Consider the following 27,988-nt stretch of genomic DNA (forward strand, 5'->3'; position numbering starts at 1 on the left):
GACAGGGTTTCACAGTGTAGCTCTGGCTGTCCGGAAACTCAGTCTGTAGACCTTTTACTGGCCTTTAACTCCCAGAGATCTGCCTGCCAGTGGTCTTCTTGAACCCTGGGATACCCCCTGGGAAACTCTCTCTATGTATCCCCATTTTGTATGTTTGTCCCTGAGTGTATGCTTAAACCTGGGGAGAGGTGGGGGACACCCCAGCCAAGTAGTTCTTGATCCTCAGGCTGAGGAAGGGACCTATGAAGGGAATTCCCCTTTCTAGTCCCTGTGAATTCTGGGTAAGACCTAGGCAGGGGAGTCCCTTCTGGGCCTAGCAGGTTAGTTAACCCCTCCACATCCTCTCGCCCAGGCACGGTGATGACTCCCCAGCTATGGGCCACTGAATCTGGGCCACCAAATGTAGTAGATGGCCTTGGGTCTAGTGGCACCGTGGCTTCATCCTGTCCCTGTCTCATCATACCTTGACATTTGGGACAGCCTGACCTCCATGGGTGTTCTTTCTCCATTTCTAGGTCTGTCTTTTCCACACTGTACTCCACATTCTCTTCCTCCAGGGTGGCCCTGGGACGACAGTGCTGGTGAGGCCTGCTTGTCCCCAGCTGCGGTGATGGCAAAGACGAGGGAACACCACTGGGGACACTACGGTAGACAGTGCTTTCTGGGGGTTAGAGAACGAGGCTGTGGGACTGCTTGGCTACTGGTTATCAGCAAAGGGAACCACAGTGGGGCTATTTTGGAGGTATCTGTTACCACACTAAGAGGTCACATGGCCCTATCTGCACGCCCCTTTCCCCAAATCACCAAATAAACACTTGGGGGCAAAGCTGGGCCAGGCGCTTTACAGGGATAGCTCCACTCTCAGGTCTCCCTGAACGGAAGTGGCAGACCTGCCACTGTCTCTGCCCTCCTGCTATGTGCTTTATGTCTGTTTCATAGACACTGTCCTCATGATGGTGCCAGGAAACAAGTGTGGTGCCATGCTTGTGCCTCCAAGGAGGAGCCAGGAGCTCAGAGGCCAGACACTCGTTTGAAGTCCCACATCTGGAGAAAGCTGGAAGCTGTAGGCCAGAGAGTCCCACTCCTGGGGAAGAGCAAGGAGAGCTAAGTCTGGGTGTCCTCTGTGTCCAGGAGTTCTATCTGTCTCCAGAAATGCCCTCCATGTCCAGGGGGTGCTCTCTATGTCCAGGGGGTTCCCTCTGTGTCCATGGGGTGCCCTCCATGTCCAGGGGATGCCCTCTGTGTCCAGGGGTGCTATCTGTGACCAAAGATGCCCTCCATGTCCAGGGGATACTCTCTATGTCCAGGGGGTGCCCTCTGTGTCCAGGGGTGCTATCTGTGTCCAGGGGATGCCCTCTGTGTCCATGGGGTGTCCTCCATGTCCACGGGGTGCCCTCTGTGTCGAGGAAGTACCCTCTGAGTCCAGGGATGCCTTCTGTGTTCAGGGGTATTCTCCATATCCAGGCGTGCCGTCTGTGGAGTCCAGGGGGCACCATCTGTGTCCAGGATTCCTCCACAGCTGCTCAGATCTCTCAGTGACCCGTGCCCATCACATGCCGCTTGGACCTCAGCCAGTCTCTTCAAGCCATCCAAGAGGGTTAGCACTTCCCGTTTTGCTATCTGCTTTATTTTATTATAATAGAGTAGATAATTGAGGCAGGTTGGGGTAAGATTATTTATAGAGAGACCTCTGTGGGCTGGAAGCCTCCATGGAAAAACTGCTAACAGCATTTTTTTCCATTCCTGTCTAAATAAATGTACTTCTCCTACACTGGCAAATATTTTAAGATGTATTTTCAAAAAGACTTGTGGAAAAATAGAAAGAGGGAACAGGGCAGTTTCTTCTTTGCAAAGCCTATCGGGAGGGGGCTGCTAGGGCAGGGGCTCACTCAGGGCCACTGTTGTGACTGGGTTCCTTTGTCTGCAGACGGATATACTGTTGAGTGTGGGAAAAACAACTGACTCTGAGATTCTTAGCTAAACCAGAGGTTCTAGGCTGTGAAGTAGGAGAGAAAAGGGCTCTGGGGTTTCCAGACAGTAGGGCAGATCCAAGAGAAGGACTTCTGCAGGTGGGAGAAGAATATGACTCTGGAAGTGACTGCTTTGGAGTTTGGGGCCTCCTGAAGAAACCTCTGGATGCAGAAGGGATTCTTGACCACATGGGTCCCAACTAGCGGCTGGTGGAACAGCACAATGAAGGATCCTTATGGATGGGGTTCTCGCTCTCAAATGGGTCCTCACTAGTCACCTCCCAGTCGAACAGGCTAGGGGCAGAGACACCCCTTAGCTATCCTTAGGTTGGCGGTTTTGGCCTGAGGCTTTGCTGTGTAACAGTTTCCTCCGAGACTGAAACACTTCATCTTACAGAGTCCGATCATTAAGTAGGAAGGAAACCAACTCAAAATAGCTTCAGGAAATCCCTAAAACTGACCAAATTCTCTAGGCCCCTCTCTGCCAGAGAAAGCAATAAAAGCTGAGAGTCGCTCTTAGGGGGGTGAAGCTGAGCTCCCAAGAAGAGTCTCAAACACTAGCTGGGCTGCAAAGCAGACTCTGAGATGGAAGAAAAGTCTAGACAACTGAGGCACCAGCAAAGGGCGCTCCAACCTGCTGAGCTGCATGCAGGCTGTGCACTGTGCTCCAGGTTCCCAGCTTTGTGAGCTGTCACCCATGTTAGGCTAGGCCTTGGTGACACAGCTGTCTTTGAATTATTTCTAATCCTGTAAGTAACTCCACATCTATAAAACTCACTGGTTCGCCTAGTTGGGCTTCAGTGGTCTGTGTTCTCTGCTCTGTCTTGTGATCCCTGTCTGGGTGAGTGGACGCGTGGATTGTGTCTTCTCAGGAAAAGGTTTGTCACACAACATACTTAGCACCTGAACAGGGACACAACAGAACCAAAGATGAGTTAGGAGAAAGTGAGCACCTAGCTCTGTGTCTGGGTAGCAAGGCACGCAACTGAGGCCGAGAAGCCTGAGCGGGGAGTATCTGCTAAGGAGGTTCCGGCAGAGCTACCCTTCCTCTGTGCGTGCTAGCGTGCCTTTGTGCACGCTAGACACAACTACTAAGAAGCAGTTGCATGGCTCTTGCTCCGGATAGTGAGACATGCAGCCAAATCTGAGCTGTCAGGATTAGGAGTGTCTGTGGGAGGAACTGCAGCATGGCAGTCTGCACCTGTGTAGTACGGGTTGCATGTCTGCTTGATGAGCGGGGCCACCCTGTGCTTATGGAGATGCCCCGAGAAAGTTAAAGGTCAAGAGGAAATTTTGTAGTCTTTGAGATTAGCGTACAAGAGTGGAGACTGTCGGCAAGCGGTGGCAGAGGTTGTGTGTAGGCAGAAACGCATCTGAGGTGAGATGGTGGCCAATTGCAACAAGAAAGGGAGGTGGAGCTAGCATCCTCCATGTTAACCTCAGATTTGGCTACTAAATGAAATAAACAAAGAGGATGAGGTACAGGTGATAAAAGCCATAGGAGATGCTCTTCAAGCCCAACCTTTTGTAGAAAATGAGGGAAAATCTCTGTGAAATCTAGCATGCAGGGCATTAACCATGGTCCAATGCAAGAAAATAGTGTGATCAAGAAATACTCAGGCCTGGAGCTGCTGAAATTAAGAAAGACTTTTAACGCCGGGCGGTGGTGGCGCACGCCTTTAATCCCAGTACTCGGGAGGCAGAGGCAGGCGGATCTCTGGAGTTCGAGGCCAGCCTGGTCTACAAGAGCTAGTTCCGGGATAGGCACCAAAGCCACAGAGAAACCCTGTCTCGAAAAACCGAAAAAAAAAAAAAAAAAACGAAAAAGAAAGGCTTTTAACAAGCAAGGAAGGAGCCTGTCTCAGGCTGGCTCTGAGGCCGTGGAACATGGGAATGGACGGGATCAGTGTGAGTGTGGCTGTAGGAACACTGGGTGATATGACTCCCATCTCCCCTTAAGGCCAAGGCTGCATGACCTGCCACAGTGTGATGGAAGTCAGTCCCTGATGGACACTTGGTTATCTCCGTCTAAAGTCCCCGTAACCATTGGGCTGGAGGACCGTAGAGGAGGTGCAGATGCTACTGAGAGAACGAGGACGAAGAAAAGTCATGCTAGAACCCTAGTTCCCTGGACCAGATAGAACTATGATCACAGAAGAGTTAAAGACAAGGTTGGTCCAGCAGGGACCGCAAGGCTGGCGTGGACTTTAGTGGCTTTGCTGAGCCCTTGGCGGGGCAAGATCTTTACAAAGTAGAAAGGGCGTTGGCAGACCGCAAAAACTTAGACCGTTATGTAAAGAGAGTTCTTAAAGTGAGACAGCAACCTAGCGGAGGGAATAAAAAGGGAAAGTGAAGGAAAAGGTCTGACTGCATTGCTCAGGAAATGTGCCAAGATTTGTGACAAGCTGGAGATCCCAAGGAAAAACTGATAAAAACCAAATGGTGTGCCGAGGGACGTCTGGGAGGCTGTAAAGTCAGAGAGCAGTGCAGGGACATGTGACAGAACGGTACAGGTGAAGATGATCAAGTCTGACCCCGGCACTTCCCTCCAGCAAAAGGTCATACGAGGGTAGAGATGTTTGCCCAGCCAGGAACTCCCCCTACGGCCAGGTATGGTTGATGGAGAGGCAACAGCTGCAGTGGCATCCACAGTGCCAATCCAGGGAGCCTGCAGGTGCAGCTGGGAGGGCTGGTGCTCCCCACTCCTCGGCCCTGAGTAGGTGTGAGAAAGTTAAGTCAGGTCCACTGAGTTCATCAGGTGTGGAGAGATGTAGGGAGACTCCATGGAAGAGCTCCAGGATATGGAATGGTTAGAGATTACAGGGAGCTAATTAAGTCTGTGCCTCTGATCCATGCTCGGTTCGCAACCTTGATCTGTGGAGGAAGCAATGGATACAATGGACAGAACCTCCCATGCTGTGTTGCTTGTGTTGGGCTTTACTGGCTTAGTTGCGAACCTCTGGGGTCACTTGACAGCAAGACAGGAACAGCAGACTTTCGGATTACTTGGCCAAGGCTGTTTTTGTGACCCCACTCACAAGCAGTTTGACAGGCACATACCATCTATTGAGTTGGTTATGAGATGGGGGTTTGGGATGTTGTCCTGTCCTGCCCATCCTCTGGCAGGTGTTTTGTTATATATATGATGGAATGTTAACCTTTGGGTATTTGCATATTTGGAAAACCGCTGGAGAGACAGTCGGGTATGGTTGGTACTTCTGGCCACTTTACAATCCCACTGGGGCTGGGTTAATTGAAAGAAAAAAATTCAAAAAGACATTCCCAGAGGCCATTGGTTATTGAATGAAAACCCCAGTGCCGGGGTGGGCTACCTTCCTAGGAGTTGTTGTCTAGGGAAGCCCCGTAGGCCCCACAAACCGTAAAGGCTATTGTTACTGTTGTTGGTTGTACGCCAGAGCTCGACGGTAGCTATTGCTGCAGACACTGCATGGACCCGCTTTGACTGTAGGACAAAGAGAAATCGAACTGGGACTGAACTGGGAACTCCCAGCGTGCTGGCTGGCTTTCATCATGTCTGAAGGGCCATGCAGGCTGCTGGTGGGAACTGTCACCGACATTCCTGCTTGGCTGTCAACCCTGCACGCTAAAATACTGACATGCCAGGCAGGATGTTCCTGCTTGTGCAATAGCGGCTCGGCTATCATGAGTAAGACCAGTAGCCTTCCAGTGGATTTCAGGCCGTCTCCCCAAGGGAGTGTTCACATGTGGTACAAAATCTAGGACACAAACCTGTAGCTGGGGAGGTTGTAAGTCCCAATGGGAAATGACTTCTGTGGTTTTACTAGATGGTTGGGATATGCTGGCCAAATTGCCTCTCTGTGTTTAGGCCCATAGATCCCTTGTTCTCGGCCTCAACCCCTAACCACCGTGAAGCTCTGTGAACAGACTTACTTCAGCATGTGGCCTGTTTTTTTAGCCATCTGTAGTCACCCTCCGAGGCTCCGGATCCTTGCAGAAGAGGGGGCAGAAAGAAAGTAGGAACTGTAGGGAGGGATGGAGTGTTGTGAAATAGTTTCCTCTGAGACAGAAACATTCTCCTGCAGGGAAGCTCTTTAAGTAGGAAGGGAAACTACTCAAAATAGCTTCAGGAAGTCCCTGAAACAGACCAGATCCAATAGGCCTCTCCCTGCCCCAGTAAACAAGAAAAGCTCAGAGGAAGTGAAGCTGAGGTCCCAAGACTCTCACACTAGGCGAACTGTAAAGAAGAGCAGATCAGCTTCCTGGAGAGGTTTAGACCAGCTGAGGCTCCTGGAAAAGACACTCCACCCTGTTGAGCTGTCTGCAGGCTGTCACTGTGCTCCGGGTTCCCAGCTTGTGAGCTGCCATCCTTGTCAGGGTGGGCTTTGGTGAGTAACTTCTGCCTCTGTAAGCAACCTTAATAAAACTCACTGTTTCACCAAGTTAGACTTGGCGGTGTCTGTACCTTGGTCTGTCTTGTGTTTCTTATCTGTCCTGAGTAGATGTGTTTTACGTCCCCCCAGGAAAAGTCTTGTCACACAACAGGCTTCCTGTGTAGCAGCTTGCTCAGGACAGGTAGTCCTCTCATTTTCAGAGGCCTTGGACCACCTTGGAGTCCTCATCCTAAAGGCCTTGCTGGGAGGACTGTGCTTAGCACTGGCAGTCAGAGATAGAAGACAGTCACACTGTGAATCACACAATCCACAGAAGAGCAGGGAAAGCCGAAACCGGAGTGCCTACTGTGTGCGAGACAGCTGCTGGGGTCAGGTCACTATAAAAGGTGGCTAAAGACTAGAGGCTCAGAAGGTTAGGGGAGTTGTCCAAGGTCACCAAAGCATATGGAGTAGCAGGATTAGTGAATGCCCCTGCCTCAGAAAGTAGTTTTTCAGGAGACATTTCACCGTCTCAGAAGTCCTCTTTGTTAGCTGCCTTCTCCGGGGGAAGCCCTATACCCTGCTACCTAGGTTCCTTGCCTTTGGGGTGTTACTCAGCCCCATGGCTGAGAGACTCATGTCACCCTGGGGTGCCCACAGGCTCAGAGGTAGGCCAGGGTCCTGACCTCTCAAGCGGCCTAATTGCTGTGTGACTTTGGGTTGCAGCCAAGCCCCTCTGAGGCCTCACTTTTTCCACCTAGTGCTCAGGGGAAGTCCCGGGTAGATTTATTCATGAGTTGAATGTCGGGGTGGTGTCCGGGAGGCCCAGAGAGGGCTCACCTGGAAACAGCAACCCCACCCTGGCCCCAGGCGGGGCACGTTATGTAACAGGGTGTGCGGCGGGAGAGCTTTTGGAGGCGGGGGACGCGGGGCGGGACGCTCGCGGCTATTCCGGGAGCCGCTATTTTTAGCCCATTGATGAGGCTGCGTCGGCCGCCGCCGCCGGGATTCCGGAGACGTCAATGGGCGCGCGTCACGGTCCCCGCCCGGCCGCTCGCTGGAGGAGGAGTTGGGGGCGGGGGGCGCGGGCGCGGCCGGAACCGCGGGCGGGGGCGCCCGGCGCGGCGGGAGCGGGAGGCGTCGGCGGCCTGGCATGGGCGACCCTGCGGGCCCGAGCGGGGCGCGAGCCCGGAAGGCGCGGGCGGAGATGCGAGCGCAGCCCGTGGGGCCAGGTGAGGGACCGGGACAGCGGGGACCTGCGTCCGCCGAGCCGCGGGTCCGCGCGGTCCTCTCCTGCACGCCCGGTTGCGGCTGGGAGGGCGGGCGGCGCTGGACGCCCTCCATGTCCCGGTCTGCGGGAGCCCGAAGCCCAAGTCACCCGACGCGGGAGGCGCCACCAAGCTCGGGGAGTCTATTCGGCCTTGGGGACAGCGGTGGCTCCAGAGGGTGGTCTGCGTGGATTGCGTGGAGGCAGGGTTCAGTTCTCTTACTTGAATACATTCCCTCCTCCCGCGTCCGTTTTTTTTTTTTTTTTTTTTTTTTTTTTTTTTTTTTTATTAAGTGATCCGAGGGACTAGAGGTGCTTTCGTGGAAAATTGTGATCTGGGTTTGGATCTAGTGCGATGGGCATGCTCTCTGGTCTGCAGGTGCTGATGGACCAGAGACTCCTGCACTGGGGCATCACAACCAAGGGAAATGTTTGTATCAGTGACTTGGGCGAAGACTTGACAGGGAGCCAGCTGTCATTGTGGTGACCCAGAGCTAAGAAGAATGACAGTATATTGTGCTGCAGGTCATGATTTTCAATGATGGTGTTTGCTGGGCAAAGATTGCTTACACCAATGAGGTGAATGGCTCTAATAAAAAAACGGTGAGCCCTTGGCTGGCAGCTCAGGAGTTCAGGCCTGGCGCTCACCTTCGCAGTCACAGAGCCTCGCACCTGCTCCTTGGGAGGGACTCAGTGGAGAGAGGTTCCAGATGCACAGGTCTAAGTAGCCAGACAGAGGGGATGGATGCCTGACCACGGCTCCCAGAACTGAGGACCTGGGTTCTAACCACAGCTTTGCCGGTTTCAAGATGTATGATCAGGAACAAGTTTCTTAACCTTTTTAAAGGGTCTGGTCTTTCTCAGTGCAAAATAAAAACAACCCCTTTCTTGTAGTACTGTGAGGCCACATTGAGAAAATGCCAGAAAAGGTCTTAGCCATTGCTTTTATTTTGTGCCCCTTGACCTGTGTGGAGCTGTGTCCATGGGCTTCAGGAGGCCTGCCGCCCGTGCCTCGTGCAAGTGAAGACTTCAGTTAAGAAAACATTCAAATACATCATAGGAAGGACTAGCAGGTTCCTGGTGGCTCCTGGAGGGGCTGCCTAGCCCCAGAAATAAGGTCTTCTGATTGAAAATTGTGATTCAACTAAAAGCAAGACTCACGTTTCTCTAGGATCTGTTTCCAAATGGAGCTAGAATGTTTCCTCACCTGCCTGACTTTCCTCAGGTGGCTTTTCCCCGCCACAGGCCCCTGCACCTGTTCATCTATTTTACAGTGAATGCTGTGGTTCTGGGCTGACAGGGAGACAGGTGACAGACAGGTGGGAGGTCAGCATCGTCCTGTGTCTGGTGAAGACAGGTTAGTGAGGGGGCAGGGCCGTAGGTATAGGTCTTTGAGAAAGTTAGGTGGAGTGGAAACCTGGTGCCTGGAAGGAAGCAGACAGACAGACAAATGTGGGACAGTAAGTTCCCTGGTGGAGGAACAGCCAATGCCAAGGCCGTGGGTGATGAAAGGAAGCCCACGTGACTGGAGCATCGGAGGGCTGAGTGAGGAGTCGGAGCTGGTATGGAAGCTGACTGTTGTGTGTCTGCCCCTTCAGAGACTTCCTTCCCCTCTTTTGAGCTGCCCCAGCCTTGGTTTTGCCCTCAGCACGGGGCTTGTAACTGGTTCAGTCCTGCGTTTGTAGCCGGGCCAGGGTGTTGGCTTGCCCAAGATCTAGACCTCAAGGGCACCTGGGTCTTCCTCTGCGCTGGGCACACTGCCTCACTCACAGTAGTTAGGAACGCTGACTATGTGACTGTTAGGAGGGCATTTTGGTCTAGGGACAGGACAGGAGATGGGATAAGGCACCTGTTCATCAGAGCTGTGAGTCAACTTCTAGGTGTAAGGTGCCAGGCTCTGGTCCCTCTGTCAACAAGAGAAAGAAGAGGGGACTCAGTCCACCCTGTGATGACAGGTATCTCTGTCCTGTTTCTGCCACATGCGAGGGCAGCAGCACAGTCTGCCTGGGAAACAGATTTGCTCTTTGTGTGTGTGTGTGTGTGTGTGTGTGTGAGAGAGAGAGAGAGAGTGTGTGTGTGTGTGAGAGAGAGAGAGAGAGAGAGAGAGAGAGAGAGAGAGAGAGAGAGGCTAAAGAATCAAATCCAGGGATCTGTGCCTGCTAGGAAGGTGCTTTAACACAGCTGGAAAATTTGGGCCTCTCAGCCACGGGAGTGTCCCTTAGCTAGTGACCTTGGGGCAGAGGTCAGGAGCCTGGGACCCACCCTTGGGCCTTCCCCTATCTTGGTTCTTCCACCTACTATTGTGGAAATATCTACTTCTCTTTTCCCAGCCCTCTGGCCTGCAACACAGCTGTGAAGACTTTCTCCGGCTTTACAGTGCTCTCACCCTGGGCTCTAGAGGGAAGAATGAGGATGCCGAGTGGGAGGCGGGAGTGGGGAGGTGTGGCCAGAGTGAATAGCCAGTGCTGGGGAGCTAGAAAGTCCAGGGCTACACAGCTGTGTTCTACTCTGGAAGCCCAGGCTAGGTGCCCGGAAGTGTCTAGGAAGGAGCCAAATGTCTGGAGTTAATCTTTTCTTTTCCTTTTCTTCTTTTTTCTCTTCTGTCTTCTTCTACCCCCTTCACTTCCTCCTCCCCCCCTTCTTCCAGTTCTTGTTTCCTATGCTGGGGTTGAACATAGGACCTTGCCTTTGCCAGGCAAGCCTTCACCATTCTCTTCATCCATTCTATTTCTCACCGAGTTGCCCAGAGTGTCCTTCAACTCCTTCTGTAGTCCAGGCAGGCCCTGAGGTTGTAATCTTCCTGTGTTAGTCTCCTGACAAACTGGGATTACAGGCTGCATTAAGAGGCTTGTCTTGGGGGCTGACTTCTCTGTATGTGCTCACGTTAAGATTTCCAGGGAGGATGCATAGCAATGTGTGTGCTTGGATCTGTTCTCTGAGTCAGGTCTCACTGTGTCGCTTTGACTGGCCTGGAACTCACAGGGAACCCCCTGCTGCTGCCACCCAACTTGTCCTGGTATAGATCCCTAGATTTTAAACCTCATTACAGCTGCCGGTTTAAGAGATGCATGCCAATTAGACACGGTCATTTCTTCACTGAGAAAGAAGAAGCAGTTCCCATTCTAGGAATTTCTTCCTCGCTTAGGTTAGGAGTGTGGGTTCCTTGAGATCAGGGAGACTCAGAGAGTCTTACCTTCTGGGTACCTCTAGGCTCTGGGCCTGAGCGGAAGCCCTGGAATGAGAGAGAGGTGCTTTTTTTTTTTTTTTTGGTTTTTCGAGACAGGGTTTCTTCTGTGGTTTTGGTTCCTGTCCTGGAACTAGCTCTTGTAGACCAGGCTGGTCTCGAACTCACAGAGATCCGCCTGCCTCTGCCTCCCGAGTGCTGGGATTAAAGGCGTGCGCCACCATCGCCCGGCGAGAGAGAGGTGCTTTGCCTCTCCTCGCAAGGGCCAATTCTCTCTGGTACCCATCTGGTACCCATCCCTCTGTTCCCAGGGACTTCAGGTAAGAACAGCAGGAAGTGGTATAGAGGCAGGGCAGCATGCCTTCTTGATTCTGAGATACCCAGATATTGTTCATAACTCCTGGCCATCTTCATGTCCTTCATGCCCTTGTCTAGATTGTCTTGTCCTTTTGGGACCTGGGTCCTGCCCCCATTCTGACTCTTAGTTTCCCCAGCTATGTTGTTTAAGGAGCATGTCCTTGATGGCTGTTTGCTTCTCACTTCATGCTAATTTCCTCCATAGGCCACCATGGACAGAGGCCAGTCCCTGCCCCTCCCTGGTGACTTGGCTGCATCCCTGCGGCCTGGAAGGCTGAGGGGATGGTGAGTGTTGGCAGAGTCCTGTTGGCCCATCCAGAATGGTAAGTACTGCTGCTGTTCTTGGTGCCCTCCTGGGGCCCTTGAGCACTGGGGTAGGATGGGGGCAGAAGTGGGTGCAGGGCTGCCTGGAGAGGATGTGGTCTAGGGGGCTGGAGGGGGAAGCCCTGCCGAGGCGGCAGGCAAGCGAGGTTGCTGAGCCTGGGAACATCTGATTTCTTCAGAGGTGGGGTGATGCGGGGGTGGGGACGGGGAAGCCTTATGTTCTTAACAGATTAGGCTGGGAGCTCTGGGTCCAGGGCTCATGGGTGGATAGGGAGGAGGTGGCAGCTGCTCTCAGGGCAGCCTGTGCATGGTTCCAGGAAGCTGAAGGGTTGGGTGGGTAGCTGAGGGCTGGGAGCACAGCAAGGGCATGTGGGTTTGGGGGTTGGCATGTTTCCAGGGTGTAGGTACAGGGAGGTACAGGGCCTGGACTATACCTGCCAAGCATGGGACCACCCCTGTCACCATGGCGTTATTCATCCAATATTCTTGAGAAGGAAAATCCCAAACCTCTGGCCATCCCCAAGATGTGTCCTTGGCTATCTGATTTGTCCTTCCACTTTGGAGAGTTGCAGGGGATGTGACTTCTCATGGCCCTGCAAGGAGGGAGACAGTGAAACCAAGAATCCAGGCGTGTGTGGCTCAGAGGCTGGCTGGTGGCTGAAGACAGCCTTCTGCAGATGGGCTTTCTTACAGACCCGAGCCACTGGGATGAGGCTAAGGAACCCAAGATTTGGTCACCATGCCTAGGGGAGCTAGAATTCAACTTGGTGACCTGGAGACCTGGACATAGGTCTGGTACTCTCTCCCTCTTTCCTTGGCACATGGGGCCATGTTCAAGCAACAGTCCTTCAGGTGTGGGAGACTCTAGAGCAGAGGTATCAACCTTCCTAAGGCTGTGATCCCTTAGTACAGCTCATGTTGTGCTGACCCCAAACGTCAAATGATTTTTGTTGCTACTTCATCACTGTAAATTTGCTACTGTCATGAATCGTGATGCAAACATTTGTGGTTTTTTTATAATTTATTTTTACTTTATGTGTATTGGTGTTTTTCCTGCACATATCTCTGTGTGAGGGTGTTGGGACCCCTGGAATTGAAGTTACAGACATTTGTGAGCTGCCATGTGGTTGTTGGGAATTGAACCCAGGTCCTCTGGGAAAACAGCCAGTGCTCTTAACCGCTGAGCCATTTCTCAAGCCCCACATTTGTGTTTTCCAGTGCTCTTAGCTGATCCCTGTGAAAGGTTCTTTGGTCCACAGGTTGAGAGCCACTGCTCTAGATGCTTGTAAGACCACTCATTGGCTCCCTCAGCATCCTCAGCCCTGTTGCTTTATGCAGAGCTGGTGATTGTAGGGCAGGGTCTCGTGGAGGTAGCTGGAGTAGGAAACGGGGTATGAGGTCAGCCCAGAGGGAAGCAGGGGAAGTCTAGAGAACGGCTCCTGGGAGCTGGGCTGAGTGTGCACCTGGGAATCAGTGTCTTGTTGGCAATGGGCTCCATAACACCAACTTGGGTTGGGGACAGGGAGAATTACTGTAAGTGGAAGAGGCGTGTGGCCCTGGTCAGCAGAGGAGATCTGGACTCTGGAAGCACGTGAGTCAGGATGGCAGCAGGGGCCAGGTGTCTCCCTCCTCTTGGCCCATGTTTCTACCCCCAGGCCTGACCTGGCTTCCTGAACACCCAGCCTTCCCATTGGGGGCAGCATTCTTGTTTGCCCTGTTGTCTGGGTGATGGGACTGAGTGGAACTCCCATGTCAAATACATTGCCAGTGCTGCCCTGAGGGGCTGCCAGCCAGAGCCCTGTGAGTGCTAGAACGCTAGTCTTGTGACGTGGGCACCTGTTTGCCAGGCCTGGGCACGGGCCCAGGGTCACGCTCACTCTGGGGCTCCCGTCAGCTGACTATTCTGGGCTCTTGCTGACCTGGGCCAAAGTCAGGCCCCCAGCCAAGAGGGCCCTGAGGCGGCTCTCCCAGTCCCCAGAGGCCAGCTCTGGTTTCTGCTATATAAACAGAAGAGGACACACTGGCTTGGGGACAGTTCCCATCCAGAGTCTGCTCTGTCAGTATATGGCCTCAGCTGGGAAGGGCAGGCTGTCACAGTTCCCCACTGGGTTTCTCGAGGCTGTTGTGGAAAGAGCCCCACTAACCCTGGATTCTTCCTTTGTTGTCCGGGGTTGTGAGGACGAGAGCTGGTAAGTTTGAGGAGTGGGGACATTGAGGCACAAAAAACTGGGCTGTTTGGATTTCCTTTTCCACTCTGCCCATCTTGCCAGATGTTTTCCATTGTGAACGGCATGCTGAGTCCTTTGGCTTTGAGGGGAGGGAAAAGAGGGTGACTAAGGATGTTAGACAGTCATGGAACTGGAGCTGTGGCATGGCCGCACTCGGTGATGGGAATCAGACCTGGGGATTACTTCGGGACTGACAGCGGGGACATAGGGGAACGATTTGCCCTCTCCTCCCTCCGAGAGACTGCCCACGGGTTGTCCAAGTAGCCTGGTGGAGGCCTCTAGGTTGCTCAAGAAGAGGGGAAATAAAGTGATCTAGATGCGTGTCAGGGGATCTCAGGGTTGCTCTCTGGCTAGGGACCCAGGCTCCCTATCCTGTTGGGCTATCTCAAGATTGCTTTCTGAATAGGGACCTGGGCTCTCTGTCCTGCAGGAACCGGCCACTGGGCTGAGGAGTAGATCTCTTGTCGTTCCCCATCTTGCTCACTTTCCTTGCTGTCTGTCCCATCTGGGAGCTGAGAAGCTGGGTTGTACTGAAGCCAGTTAGCCACAAACACGCTCCCTGGGCCCTGGGCCAGAAGCAGCCTCTTACGTGGGAAGCTCCCACACTCTCCTCCTCCTTCAGGTTTCCCCTTCTGAACAGGGTCTCTAACTGAATCCAGAGCCTGCACTAAAAATACTTTAACAATAGGAAAGTGGGGCGGCCTTCCCTGCTCCTTATCAGGGAGGCTTTATTTTGAATTTGGCTTTGTGCTAAGGAGGTTGGGTGGGGAGGAGACCTTGGGTAAGGCTAAGGAAATTTGGTGTGTGTAGGAATCCTGGCGGGACACCCTCCCAGGTGGAGGACTGGATGGTAAAGATGCCCCCAAAGAGCCTGTAGGGGGACAGATGAGGCAGCCTTTCTCGACGACTTTGACCTCCTCGGTGCTTTCCTGCTCAGGCTGCCAGTCCTTGTTGAGGTCTAACCTTATTCCTGTATACTGTGTATTAATTTCTCCAGCCTGGGAGGTAGATGGGGTAGAAAAGTCACAGGATTGCAGGAGGCTTCTGTGACCATGCTGACTTCTTCCAGTGATCAGTTTGCCACCCGCCAGTGTTAATCTAGCACTAGCTGCATTCTTCAGTGAGCTTCTTGCGTTGCTCCTGTTTTCTCTCAGCCCCTCAGAGGGAAGGCGCTACTGTTTAGTTCTCAGAGAGGGAGACTGTAACCCTGGTCCCTGTCTGTCCCTTGCCACTCTCTGCTACAGATTTCTGACATCCAGGTCCGAGTGCTCTGTGAACTGAATTCCCCACCCATGGAACTTACAGTGTTCACATGGGAAATGATATCGAAGGGGCCAAGGGACTTGGCCAGGTTTCACTACAAGGAGATTTGCTGGCTTGGAGCTCTTCCAGAGCGTGCCTGTATTTGAGGGAGTAGGGTGCATGCTTTATGGGCTAACCTGGGAACTCAAACTGGAAACCTGTTTTGTTGGGGAGCAAAAATCTGTGGTCACTGCAGGGCCTGGAGAAGGACCAGGGTATGAGAGTTAGAAACCTGGTCTTGATCCTTCACCGAGGTTCCCAGAGCTGCCATGGGAAGCCCCTGGGGCAGCAGGTGATAGTGCCCGCTGCTAGGGCAGGAAGTGGAAGTGGCCTGGTCCTGGTAGCATGAGGCTGAGCAGGGGAAGCTCCTGGGGCCACTTCTCAGTGGGAGGAAACAAAGCTTACTCGACCCACCCCATGGGAAGAGCATGGAGGCTGTGGGTGGGGACAGTCTTAGTAAAAGTGGGGGAGGTTCCTGCCCTCCACATTACAGGGTGGGGCCCAGTCCAAGGGGCATGGGGCATCGTGGGAAAGGGCTGTGTGAGTCCACTTCCCCTATTCCCTGTTTACCCAACTGAGGAATGGTGGTGGACGTTGCTAGCTCAGGCCACTTAGTGTTGGAGAGTAAAGGCCATAAAAGAAAAGGCCTCTGCAAGGGGAGGCGGCTATCACCGTGTTGCTCACACATAGGCGGGGATAGAGCTGAGCTTGAGTCTGTAATTCCCTATCATACTGTTCTTCCCCCTCACTCTGTTTTTTTGTTTTGTTTTGTTTTGAGGCTGAGCCTGAGTATGTGTACCAGGTTAAACCTGAACTCTCGGGGCTCCTGCCTCCGAGCTCGGAATACAGGTGCTTTTCTAATGTCATTATGGTTCAGCTCCTTGTAACTCCCTGTGTAACCTTGATAGAACAAATGTCTAATGAGAAACAGCTACTATGATTTCAGAAACATACACTTGAATGAACTTGAACTCAGTCAAAATCCAGCTGCATCTGCACCCACTTACACCAGTGGTCTCAACCTTCCTCATGCCATGGTGACCTCCCACCATAAAATTATTCTCATTACTACTTCATACTGTAATTTGGCTACTGTTAAGAATTGTAATGTAAATATCTGTATTTTCTGACCCATGTAAAATGACTGTTCTACCCCCAAAGGGGTCGTGACCCCACAGGTTAAGAACCACTATCATAGGGTGAAAGCTTGGGAATGTAGTCTGATGACCTCTCTAGAGCCAACACAATTGGGGCACAATCATCCAAATCAGGAACTGGCATGCTTCCAGCCCCATCACGGACTCCTACGGAGACACCTGTAACAGACTGTGGCCATAACTGCCTCTGTGGTGGGTTTACAGGAATCCAGGTCAAGGCAGTGTGGTCAGCAAGAGCATGGAACAGGAGTTAGAGGGATCTGTTTATAAAATGGAGGTTGTGATTTCAAGCTCAGTCAGGATGGGCAGGAAGAGGGCTAAATGGGTGGATTCGGGTTTGGTATCGTGGCCCAAAGTCTGGCCCTTTTTAGTATCTTGTTTCTGGACTTGCCTCCCTACATCAGTGGGAAAAGACGTTTTGGGAGTTGGGTGGCCCAGGAGCTGAAGTCAGAGGCCAGACAGGATTCCAGCAGTGGCTGAGCTAGCACCGCAGGGACAGCTGCTCCCAGGAATCAGCTGAAGAGCCTCGTAGGGTCAGGGCTGAGTGCTGGTGTGTATTGGTAGGGTGGGCCCTGCAGTGGGCCTGACTACACAGCACTGGCTTTTGTCTGCAAACTGTTACCTCTCCTCCCCACCCTCCATGGGTTGCAGGTGTTCGTCTCTAGTTTTGCACACAGCTCCCAGCATTACTCATTTCTCCTTCCTCCAGTGAACAGTTGATCCTGGTGTGAGTCCTGAAGGCAAGATTTGGTGCTCCTCTGAGAGGTTTCTGTCTAGTCTGGAACCAGGTTTGCTCTAGGTCTCCTAGAGATTACATCAGTCATGAACCTACTTCCACCCCTCGCAGAGCCCTAGGCTTCTCTTCTTGAGCAGCCTCGAAGCCTTTTTGCCTTTCTTCTCTCTGGGCTAGGCTGCATGCATCGCTCTGGTACCTGCACGGGTGGCCCCCGCTATGTCTCCACAGAGTAGCTTGTTCTCCTTACTGATGATTTGGAGTGAAGTGAGTTCAGACCTCCAGCATCACACTTCCACACAGCGGCTGTAGTTCCTTACTGTCCTCCAGCTTTGGGGCAGCAAGAGGGCAGCCTCTACAGTGTGCAGTGGCTCGAGGGGCTGGCCTGGGTGGCGGTGCAGTGTGGGGGTATCCATAACGAGTTCCCTGGTGCTTACCTGTCAGCTTCTGCAGGGTGGTCTGTGCTACTTTGTGCAAAGGCAAAATGGTAGGGAGGGAGGAGGGCGCTGGAACTCAAGCTGGAGCTAAGACTGGGCCTCAGCACACTCTGGTGAAGACAAGATAGTGCGCCTGCTGTTGCTGGCAGGTACTAAAGCCATTTTGGAAGTAGAGGGAGGCATCCAGGGTTGGGTGGAGAAAGAAGGTGGGGAGCAGGGGACACAACCAGAGCAGGCGTGCCGCTCCTCATCGAACCCTTGGATCCTGTCTTCAAATGATAGCAGTGCCTTCCATACTTAAACAAAGGCTCAAGGAGAGAAACATCTAACCCTGATGGTGTGAGGGAAAGACCCAGGATGTTTCCGCTTTACACGTCCCTATCACACTTCAGCTTCCTCCAGGCGGCCTAACAGCTCTTTGGAAGGTGGCTTGCTAAGTTCAGAGCTGTGGACTCAGTAACAGCAAGACTGAATGTTGGCTTGGGGTTCTGGTAACTTCTGATCAGGCTGCCGAATGACACCAGCAGTGAATGAAGGCTGCTCCATATGTAGTGAAGATTTAGAAGGAAGCGACGGGCTAGTTAGGAAAGTCTTTTCTGGAGAGGGGATGGAATCCAGGTTACAAATGCCAGACAAACATTCTAGCACCGAGCTACACCCTCAGCCCGGTTTTTAAAAAAGGGGTATGGCCAGAAAGGGAGGTCGTTCGGTATTCCCAGTTAAGGCTGCTGTACCAGTGGGCTGCCATTGGTTGTGGTTGGCAGCAGAAATGGCGGGTAGGGACAGACGGATATTTCAAAGAATTCCAGTTGGGGAAAGTTGGAGGATATGCTCTAAACCTCTGAGCCTTCTCTCCAGACTTCTTTGGAGCTTGGGCTGGGCTGGGCACACGGGTAAGGTGACACCTGAACTGAGAAATAGGCTCCAGGTGGCTGCAGCCTGGTCTGCCTGTTAATAAAGTTCTGGATGGCCCAGCACTGCCAGTGGTAACTAGTTAGAGCTGCTCTCTTCCCTGCTGCTGGAGAGGCAAGGCAGGTGCTTCCATATTGGGACTGGGGCCAGGGAATTGGCAGGAGGGCATGAAAAGAGCCCCTTGCAGATGGCCCTGGGTTCAACTCCAGTGTGCCACCACCTAGCTGAGTGACCTTGAGCAAATGTCATTATGTCTCTGAGTCTATTTATAAAATGGGGAAGAGTTGCCATGAGTTTGGAGATTTCTCAGGCACCACCCGGTTCTGAAATTCGGCAATTTCTCAACTAGGGTGCATCCATCCTGCGAAGGGTTAGGGAGGCCACTGATGAGAAACTACCATCAGTTCGTAGCAGAATCTGTTAGGCCAGGACAAAGCCATGCCCTTTGGGAAGAGACTTTGAAAGCCAGATCGTCCATCGCCAGGAGCAAGGCTAGGGTTCTAGTTGCCATCCCTGGGGCCAGAGACCTTGCTGGGCAAGACGCGTCAAGTGCACAGCATTGCCAGCACTTGAGGTAGGGGCACAGTTCACCTTCCCATCTCCTGGGTGTGGCCCAGAGTTGCTTGCCTCAGCTCTGGACTACTCTGGCTGCCGGCAGTGGCAGAGTGACACCCTAGGTACCCAGGACAGGCTGGGAAAGGGGCAAAGGCGGAGCAAAGCCCGGGGTAGGAGTGGGCAGGAGGGAGCGGGCGCGGTAGGCACTGGGAGCAGCTAGAGGGGAGGAGATCCTGCTCCGGGGAAGCCCTGCGGGTGCGGCTCAACAACACCCCCTCCTCCTGGTCGGTTATTTCGGACCCCGGGACCCGATCCCGGGTCCGGCTTGGGAGTCTAGCAGGTCTGGAAGCTGCTATATTTAGCCCGCTCAGCGGGCGAGAGGAAAACTATTTATAGATCAAACAATCCGCACTCCCTGCGTCAATGGAACCCCGCGTGCGTCACGCGCACAGACATTCCAGGCCCCCCCTCTTCGCCCCGCCCCCTCGGGCTCCCCGTCCCCGCGCCTCCTCCTGGCCGCCTCCCGCCGGAACCGCGCCGCCCCCCGCGCCCTTGTATGGCCAAAGCTCGCCGGGCCGCGTGCGTCAGTGGCGCCCCCGCCCCTCCCCTTGCGTCACGGAGCGCTTAAGAGGAGGGTCGGGCTCGCCAGGGGAGCCCCAGTGCAAGAGGCGGTGAAAGTTGTGGGAGTGTGCAAGAAGGGCTGCGGAGCGCACGCGGTACCGGGTTGCGACTGGGTCGCTGGTCCCGGCCAGGGGGAACAGCAGCCGGCCGGGTAGGTATTCCGCGGGGAGTGTACGTCTGTTTCTATAGGTGGTGCACGAATGAGATGGGTGTACGCGCGGGCGGAAAGGATGTCTTCGGGTCGGCTTGCGAGGATGGGTGTGTAGAGTGCATCTGTGGTGTTAAAGGGTAGCACTTGGAATGGAGTGAGCTCGGGCTTGAGATTTGGGGACTGGGTAAAGGGTCTGCAAAGTGGTTGGTGCAGGTAGGTAGTGGAGGCTTGTCCAGCGGTTGTTTTTTGTCTTGGTTTGGTTTTCTCCAGGGCGCCCAAAGATGCACACCTTTGTGTTTGGCTGCTGATTGTGGGGTAGGGGTGTGTGTGAGCATCTTGAGGGGAGAAGGTATACAGTAGAGCTTCCGCGCTGCTGGGATCCATCCAACTCCGTGTAGGATTGGATTTCCTCGCGTCTCCCTCCTAGGCGGTTAGCCCCTTTCACAGTTGTTTACTTAACACTTTATAGGCTGTAAAATTTCAGATTTCCCCTACTGAACTTTCTGTCTGATCGGCGCAGGAAGACCTGGGGATTGCTGAAGGAAATGGCTAGCTAGATTGACAGGGGTAATTGTTGTGTTGGACTAAGTTGGCAGGGTCAGGGTGTCTAGAAGCATAGGAAGGATGTTTTAGCCCTACCCTGGCACAGTCGGGGAAAGGGGCACGTGGAGACTGGGTGGAAGTTGCTTACGCTGGAGTCTTAGTGTGGTACTGACTAGGGGATAACCCTCTTGTTAATCCAGATTGGCTTGCAGATCACCCCAATGGTCCCTGTTGGATCTGTTAAGTAGCTTGCAGCCTGAGGTTTGTTCACCTAACAGGTGCAAGACACTGTGTTGCCAGGACCTGCCCTAAGCCGGATTCTCCCACTCCCTCCTTCAACCCCGCCTCTTCCTCCTCCTCCCCTTGGGACTACCTCCCCCCCCCCCCCAGGCTAGATACAGGTCTCTATCTTGTGTGTGTTGCTGACTGTATGCCTGAAGCAGGGTAGATTGGTGGGGGTTGATCCGGATGTAGGATGTCCAAGTGGAGAAACAGGATTTGAATGAGGCTGGAACAAATGCCCAGTCCTGACTGGCTGCCACTCTTTCCTCCACCCCCAGCCCATCCCTGCCTAGGCTTTGCTCGCAAGCAGAGGCAGAAGTGGCCATGTTTATTTCTCACAGGTGCTGTATGCCTGAGGGAAACGCCACTGGGCAGACAGGGAGGAACTTGGGGGTACTATTGTTTGGATGGTTGCATGTCAGGCCAGGGGTGGAGCTGTCCTTCCAGGCACCTAGGGGTGGGGTGGGGATGGAAGAAATACTGGACAAGAGGGCTTCAAGAGCTTCTGGACAGCAAGTGGTGACAGTCTTTGCCCCATTACTGCCCCATCTCCTGTGCCAGCTTGAGTTCCTGTGTGGCTTGCTAGGAAGGCTAGGACTGTTCCAGACTCCAGTCTTGGAGTTTGGAAAGGACACGAGGTCCTGGAGCCGCCTCTGAAGGATTTCTCACCAGACAGAAACATTTCTATCTCTGATTTTCCAGGTGCTCACTTTGGGGAGGGGGAGTGTGACTTTGCCAAGCCCCTAAATGCTTTAAGAAACAGACATCTGCTTTAGCATATATAGGCAGGAACAGGTTGTCTTCATGTACCTACCAATAGGCTTTAGCATATATAGGCAGGGACAGGTTGTCTTCATGCACTCTGCTAACAAGCTCGGAACTCCTGCTGGACTCTGAGTGTCCTCTTATAAAAACGACCAGGTTAGCTGAGAAATTCCTTTCTCCTATGTGTCCAGAGGTTCCTCTCTGGGTCTACCTGCTCAGTCTCTCACCTGCCCCCAGTATATGGTACTTAAGACTTTTTTCTTAATTGTTTTTAACTGTGTGTGTGTGTGTGCACGCACACATGCACACACAAATCCTATAAGGGTAGAGGCATCAGATGCTCTGGAGCTGGAGTTATAGATGGTTGTGAGCCACCTGATATGGGTACTGGTACCTGAGCCTGGGTCCTCTGGAAGAGCAATGCCTGCCCTTAACCACTGAGCCGTCTCTCCAGCCCCCAGTGTATGGTATTTAAACATCTGTAGCTGTGTTACCCAATAATTCTCCCAACGCCTGAAAACATCCCAGAAAGTACAGAGTTGGGGCACAGTCCCAAATAGTAGGACCGGGTGCCTGTGGGATCAGCACACAGGGCTGAGGCGGGGCAGGGATCTGGCGCTGCCTTGCTCCTAAAACCACTGTGGTAGACAGTTGTACCATGACCTGCAGCTTCTCCTCCATTTCCTGGATGTCTGTGGAGGCAGATGCTGTGGGTGGAAGTGAGGAAGGGGTATGCAGAGTCTGGGGTGTGCCTGGGAATGTATTCCCAGGAAGTGCCTGGTTGAAAAACCAGCAGATCTGCTCCTGGGGGCTGGAGCTCTGTGGGTTGCCTCTCCCAGCCCCCACCCATGAACAGGAGGCTGAGAGTTGGAGGCACACAGCTTCCCCCTGTTCCTGCCGGGAGGTGCTGGTTAGGTGCCTTCTGAAGGGTTCCCAGACCCACTGGGATGTGGCTGGCCCGAAGGCTGTCCTCTCTGGGACTGGGTCTCTTGGCCATGAGCTTTGTGGCTCATAGAGTGAGATAGTGCCTAGGCTGGGGGATGAGGATTCCTGGGTTCTGTGGTACCGCCACCTGGCTGCCTTGGGTCTATCAAGCAGTTTGCTTCTTCTTACTGGCTCCTCCCCTTCCTCCGTGGGTCTCCTCCTTCTCCAGAGATGCCCTGTATCCAAGCCCAGTATGGAACACCAGCAACAAGCCCAGGACCGCGTGACTACCTGACGAGTGACCCCCTGGCCCTTGAGTTCAGCAAGCCTACCATGGACCTGGCCAGCCCTGAGGCAGCGCCCACTGCACCCACCACCCTTCCCAGCTTCAGCACCTTCATGGACGGCTACGCCGGAGAGTTTGACACCTTCCTGTACCAGCTGCCGGGAACAACACAGCCATGCTCCTCAGCTTCTTCGTCAGCTTCCTCCACGTCTTCTTCCTCATCCTCAGCCACCTCTCCCGCCTCTGCTTCCTTCAAGTTTGAGGACTTCCAGGTGTATGGCTGTTATCCCGGCACCCTGAGTGGCCCATTAGATGAGACCCTGTCCTCCAGCGGCTCTGATTACTATGGCAGTCCCTGCTCAGCCCCGTCGCCATCTACACCCAGCTTCCAGCCACCCCAGCTCTCTCCCTGGGATGGATCATTTGGCCACTTCTCCCCCAGCCAGACTTATGAAGGCCTTCGGGCATGGACAGAGCAGTTGCCCAAGGCTTCTGGGCCTCCACCACCTCCAACCTTCTTCTCCTTCAGTCCCCCAACGGGTCCCAGCCCGAGCCTGGCCCAGAGTTCTCTCAAGCTGTTCTCACCACCATCCACCCACCAGCTTGGGAAGGGAGAGAGCTATTCCATGCCAGCGGCTTTCCCTGGCTTGTCACCCACCTCTCCGAACCTTGACACTTCCGGGATTCTGGATGCACCTGTGACTTCCACCAAGGCCCGGAGTGGGGCTTCAGGTGGCAGTGAAGGCCGCTGTGCCGTTTGTGGGGACAACGCTTCCTGCCAGCATTACGGGGTTCGCACCTGTGAGGGCTGCAAGGGTTTCTTCAAGGTATTTTGGGGTGTCTACAACTTGGGAGTGGGAGTGGAGTGGGCCATCACATTGAGATCGGAAGTGACCTTCACAGCTGGCTCTGTCCTGCAGGAATCGGGGACGGTTGTATCATTTTCCCAGGGACCCACCAGCCCACCAGTTTCAGACCTGGGACCCTTCCTTCACGAGGGCTCACTGATCTGTAGACCTGCAGAAAGCTAGGGAAGGGGGCAGAAGGTGTGGCCTGCAGTGGTGGTCAGGAAAAGAACTTCTAGTGGGCAGCCTCTGGTTCTGCTCTGTCCCCACCCTCACCCTGGTAACAAGGGGGCCACAGGCACTTGTGTTCCTGGCACTGGATGAAAGAATCCAGGCAGAGGGTTTGGTTCTTGCAGGCTGGGGGTGGACTTAGAAACAGGCTGTGTGTTTGTTCCAGTGCTGGGTGCCCGCTTGGCTTCCCTTCTCCACCCCCACCCCTTAGTGTTCCCTTCCCTGTCCCAGGAAAGGGCAGGTGGACACAGGCAGACACCTGTGCAGAGCGGGTGTCTGGACAGCTTGGGAGTCCCTAGCACAGTCTTGGGTTCTGGGATCTTTCTTTTGAGGCAGAATCCTCCCCCAATGTGTCCCAGACTTCTCTCCCCTCTCTGGACCTCCATTTCTCCCTCCCCTGCACCCAAATGTTAGGAAAATAGCTATGAACAGAGGGTGCTTTTGTCTGCGTCGGCAGCAGGATCGGAACGGTCCCCTCCCCTGGGCCTCCCCCCCCATGCTCTGACAGCCTGTTCCGTGTTGCCCCCCCTCCAGCGTACAGTGCAGAAAAGTGCCAAGTACATCTGCCTGGCAAACAAGGACTGCCCTGTGGACAAGAGGCGGCGGAACCGCTGCCAGTTCTGTCGCTTCCAGAAGTGCCTGGCTGTGGGCATGGTGAAGGAAGGTGGGTGGTTAGATGGGGCCCTTGCCACAAGTGACCTGATATGGTGGGGGGCAGCCAGGATTACCAGGCATCTGCACCAAATTCCAGCTCCCAGCTCTAGACTCCAACCCCTAAAAGCAGATGGCAGCTTCCGCCTGCCTTGCTGGCAAGGGTGGGGTGGGCCTGGGTTCTCCATTTTTGACTTCTCAGAAGTGGTGTGTGTAGTGTGGGCTGAAGACCCCTTCTCCAGATTCCTTTATTTCCTACCTCATCACTGCCTGTTTCTCTGCAGTTGTCCGGACAGACAGCCTAAAGGGGCGGCGTGGCCGGCTGCCTTCCAAACCCAAGCAACCCCCAGACACCTCTCCTACCAATCTCCTTACTTCTCTCATCCGGGCGCATTTGGACTCTGGGCCTAGTACTGCCAAGTTGGATTATTCCAAGGTGAGGTCCCACCCACCCAGCCTGCTCCTGGGAACATATGCTGCAATGTCTTTGTGCATGTTAGGGAAGCTTCTCTTTCCAGGGCCACATTAGAAAATGGGAAACCCCCTCGGCATTGACGAGCTGGAGAAATGCACTGGGGTGGACTTGGAGTCAGGGAATCAATGACAAGCAACCGCCTTAGCCCTGGGTTTCCCTGTGGGGATTGCCGAGCACACGGGCCCAGTGTAGGGCTCATTTGCATTCCTGGATCTGGTGTCCCAGAGGGACACAGCTGTGTGTGTGCCGCAGCGGGTGGTGCTTACCTCTTCATGGCCCCTCTCAGTTCCAGGAGCTGGTGCTACCCCGCTTCGGAAATGAAGATGCAGGCGATGTGCAGCAGTTTTATGACTTGCTCACGGGCTCCCTGGAAGTTATCCGCAAGTGGGCAGAGAAGATCCCTGGCTTTGCCGAGCTTTCCTCCGGAGACCAAGACCTGCTGCTGGAGTCGGCCTTCCTGGAACTCTTCATTCTCCGCCTGGCCTACCGGTGAGCTGCCCACCCTCCATCCTCCTGGTCCTAGCCCTGCTGCCCCAGCCTGTCCGCACCCGAGTCCTGACTGTCACCTACCTCCTGCCAGATCTAAGCCTGATGAAGGGAAGCTCATCTTTTGCTCAGGCCTGGTGCTACACCGGCTACAGTGTGCCCGAGGCTTTGGCGACTGGATTGACAGCATCCTGGCCTTCTCGCGGTCCCTGCAAAGCTTGGCTGTTGATGTCCCTGCCTTTGCCTGCCTGTCTGCTCTGGTCCTTATCACTGGTGAGTAGCAAGCACCAGACTGGGCCCAAGGGTTGCAGGTCCATTGGGTAGGTGGCATCTAGCACTATGGGGCTCCTAGAGTGCCTGCAGCATTTGGAATGCCAGGACCTGGAGAGGGACTCAGCTGTATCCGTCTCTAAAGCTCACATCAACCTTCGAATGACCCCAAGTTCCCCGAGATACAGCCTTAGATGCTGAGTATCTGGTGTAGGGTTTCAGTTAGTTTTGAAATCTCCCTGTCAATCCGTCTTACAGCACACAGAAAAGTGCACGCATGGAGTTTTCACACGCCGCACTTGGATAGCCAGCACTGTGGTCCAGAATGGAGGAGCAGCCTCAGCTTTGTTAGGCTCCCTCCCTTGTCTCTGTAAGAGGCAGCCACTCCGCCAGCCACAGTGGCTGTGTGTGTCGTGGCTATTGCTATATGTGTATCATGGTGGAAGGGCTCCATAGCTACAATGGCTGTGTGTGTCGTGGGTATTGGTATATGTATCACAGTGGAAGGGCTCTGGTGACATATGTAGAGGTTCCTGGTATCTTCTTCTACCTCCTTTTCCACTTAAATTTCTTAGAGGACCTACCTGAATAGAAGAACAAAATCAAAAGAGCTGGGGCTTGAGGGGTAATGAGGCCTATACTTGGCTCTCCTTGATAGCAGCCCCGAGTCACCACTGTGCAGCTCCGGGCTTTCTTAGCACTATGTAGAACCTGTACCCCAGAAAACCTGGACTAGGGTTTCATTTTGTTTTCAAGCTGTCTGGGCCTCATTCTCTCTTGGGGTGTTGGAAGCGATGGTTTTAGATGCTAACCAGTCAGGGGAATGGGTTCTTGTGGCACATGCTAGGGGAGCTGGGCGAGTTTGTGGGGGAGAGGGGTCCACTGAGTGGCTTACTCTGCATTCCCTGCTGCAGACCGACACGGGCTCCAGGATCCTCGGCGCGTGGAGGAGCTGCAGAATCGCATTGCCAGCTGCCTGAAGGAGCACATGGCTGCTGTGATGGGAGAGCCTCAGCCAGCCAGCTGCCTGTCACGTCTGCTGGGCAAGTTGCCTGAGCTTCGGACCCTGTGCACCCAAGGCCTGCAGCGCATCTTCTACCTCAAGCTGGAGGACTTGGTGCCCCCTCCACCTATTGTGGACAAGATCTTTATGGACACATTGTCTTTCTGATCCCTACCCCGAACACGTGTGCACACATGTGTGCGCTCTCATGTCACCCATGTGCCTTTAAGCCCACGGATCCCCAGAACACCCCGCTCCCAGCCTGGTTTTGAGCTAAGACTGACTCGCTTCCTCACTCCAGAAGATGTACAGGACGCTCAAGACCTGGGGGAGAGTGTGTGTTCATGGGGGTGACCCCACTATTTGTCTTATCCCTGTAGCTCAGTCCTGGCCTTCGTGGTTTTTTTTGTAAGATAAAAACATTTTTAACACATACCACTCTGCTGTAAATGAGCTGAAGTTGCTGTAAATACATAAAGGAAGAGGTGAGGTGGGGGTTGGGAGGAAGGGATGGGGCCCTCACCAGCCTGGTCAAGCCTTTCAGCCTCCACCTTGAGATCTCTTCCACTTTCCTTCCACATGTACATAGCTGTCACTCAAGGTGAATGGCAGATTCTGATTTATATTTGTGTATTTTTCCTGGATTTATAGGATGTGACTTTTCTGATTAATATATTTAATATATTGAATAAAAAATAGACATGTAGCTGAAATTGAGTCCTTTCTCTGATGTCTCTGCACAGTCGCTGCACTTACATAAGAGATTGCAACGTCGCTGGGCAAATCTTAGCTGTTGCCAATGAGTTGGTGAGCCTCATCTACTCCCTTGTAGGTGGCAGGTCATGATGAAGCCCGCTTCATACAGTCACACGTCTTTCTGTACAGCACATACGGTGTGGACTTGCTGTGTAGCTCAGTTGGCTTTGCGCTGATGATACTCCCACTTCCTGAGTGTTGGGATTATAGATGTGCACCCTGTGCTTGCATGTGGAACTAGTTCCTAACGTGGGAAGCCTCTGTCCTGCTGGCTGATGGGCCCACGGTGGCTGGTAACTATCCCAGGGATTAGGGTAGCAGTCATAGGTCTAGCCTCAGGTCTCATGTCTGTCTCTTAGGGTTCTGACCCTGGGATAAAGGATGATTTAGGATTTAGGCTTTGGCGGGGTGGGGGTGGGGGCTGGTTAAGACAGGTTTCCCTGTGCATCCTTGGCTGTCCTGGAACTCTCTATGGATCAAGCTGTTCTTGAACCTGCTTCTGCCTCCCAAATGCTGGGGATAAAGGCGTGCACCACCACTTGGCTAAAGTATTTTTTAAAATATTTATTGATTAAAAAAGAAAAAAGCCAGACAGTGATGGGGCATGCCTTTAATCTTAGCACTTGGGAGGCAGAGGCAGACAGATCTCTGTGAGTCCAAGGCCAGCCTGGTCTACAGAACGAGTTCTAGGACAGGCTCCAAAGCTACAGAGAAATCCTGTCTTGGGGGTAAAAAAAGAAAAGTCCATGGTTTTAGCTAGGTGGTGGTGGTACACACCTTTAATCCCAGCACTAGGGAGGCAGAGGCAGATGGATCTGTGAGTCTATAGATCGAGTTGCAGGACAGCCAAGGCTAAATGGAGAAACCCTGTACAGAAAAACAACATTGCTGTTTGTGCACGCACATGAGCATGCATGTCTA

At 53.5% G+C, this 27,988-nt stretch overlaps 1 protein-coding gene across 3 annotated transcripts; it reads left to right on the top strand.

The window, feature by feature from the left end:
• The first annotated feature begins 7,448 nt into the window (after positions 1 to 7,448).
• Positions 7,449 to 27,015, top strand: Nr4a1 (nuclear receptor subfamily 4 group A member 1). Of its 3 annotated transcripts, XM_057792388.1 has the most exons (8): positions 7,449 to 7,554; positions 11,336 to 11,453; positions 22,294 to 23,177; positions 23,961 to 24,090; positions 24,362 to 24,513; positions 24,839 to 25,041; positions 25,133 to 25,311; positions 26,223 to 27,015. In XM_057792388.1, the coding sequence occupies exons 3-8, from the start codon at positions 22,296 to 22,298 to the stop codon at positions 26,477 to 26,479; spliced, it is 1,803 nt and encodes a 600-aa protein (XP_057648371.1). In that variant the 5' UTR covers positions 7,449 to 7,554; positions 11,336 to 11,453; positions 22,294 to 22,295; the 3' UTR covers positions 26,480 to 27,015. The 3 variants fall into 3 exon arrangements, with proteins under 3 accessions (XP_057648371.1, XP_057648374.1, XP_057648373.1); XM_057792391.1 differs by lacking the exons at positions 7,449 to 7,554; positions 11,336 to 11,453 and adding an exon at positions 13,496 to 13,643; XM_057792390.1 differs by lacking the exons at positions 7,449 to 7,554; positions 11,336 to 11,453 and adding an exon at positions 19,438 to 19,550.
• Positions 27,016 to 27,988: the final 973 nt, after the last annotated feature.

The sequence above is a fragment of the Chionomys nivalis genome, chromosome 17 (assembly GCF_950005125.1).
Source record: "Chionomys nivalis chromosome 17, mChiNiv1.1, whole genome shotgun sequence".
Lineage (NCBI taxonomy): Eukaryota > Metazoa > Chordata > Mammalia > Rodentia > Cricetidae > Chionomys > Chionomys nivalis.

Excerpts from the sequence above, each read along its gene's own strand:
- Nr4a1 (XM_057792388.1), top strand. The coding sequence starts at position 22,296 with ATGCCCTGTATCCAAGCCCAGTATGGAACACCAGCAACAAGCCCAGGA. Across the intron at positions 25,042-25,132 it reads ATTCTCCGCCTGGCCTACCG|ATCTAAGCCTGATGAAGGGA; the intron begins GTGAGCTGCCCA and ends ACCTCCTGCCAG. Across the intron at positions 25,312-26,222 it reads TGCTCTGGTCCTTATCACTG|ACCGACACGGGCTCCAGGAT; the intron begins GTGAGTAGCAAG and ends TCCCTGCTGCAG.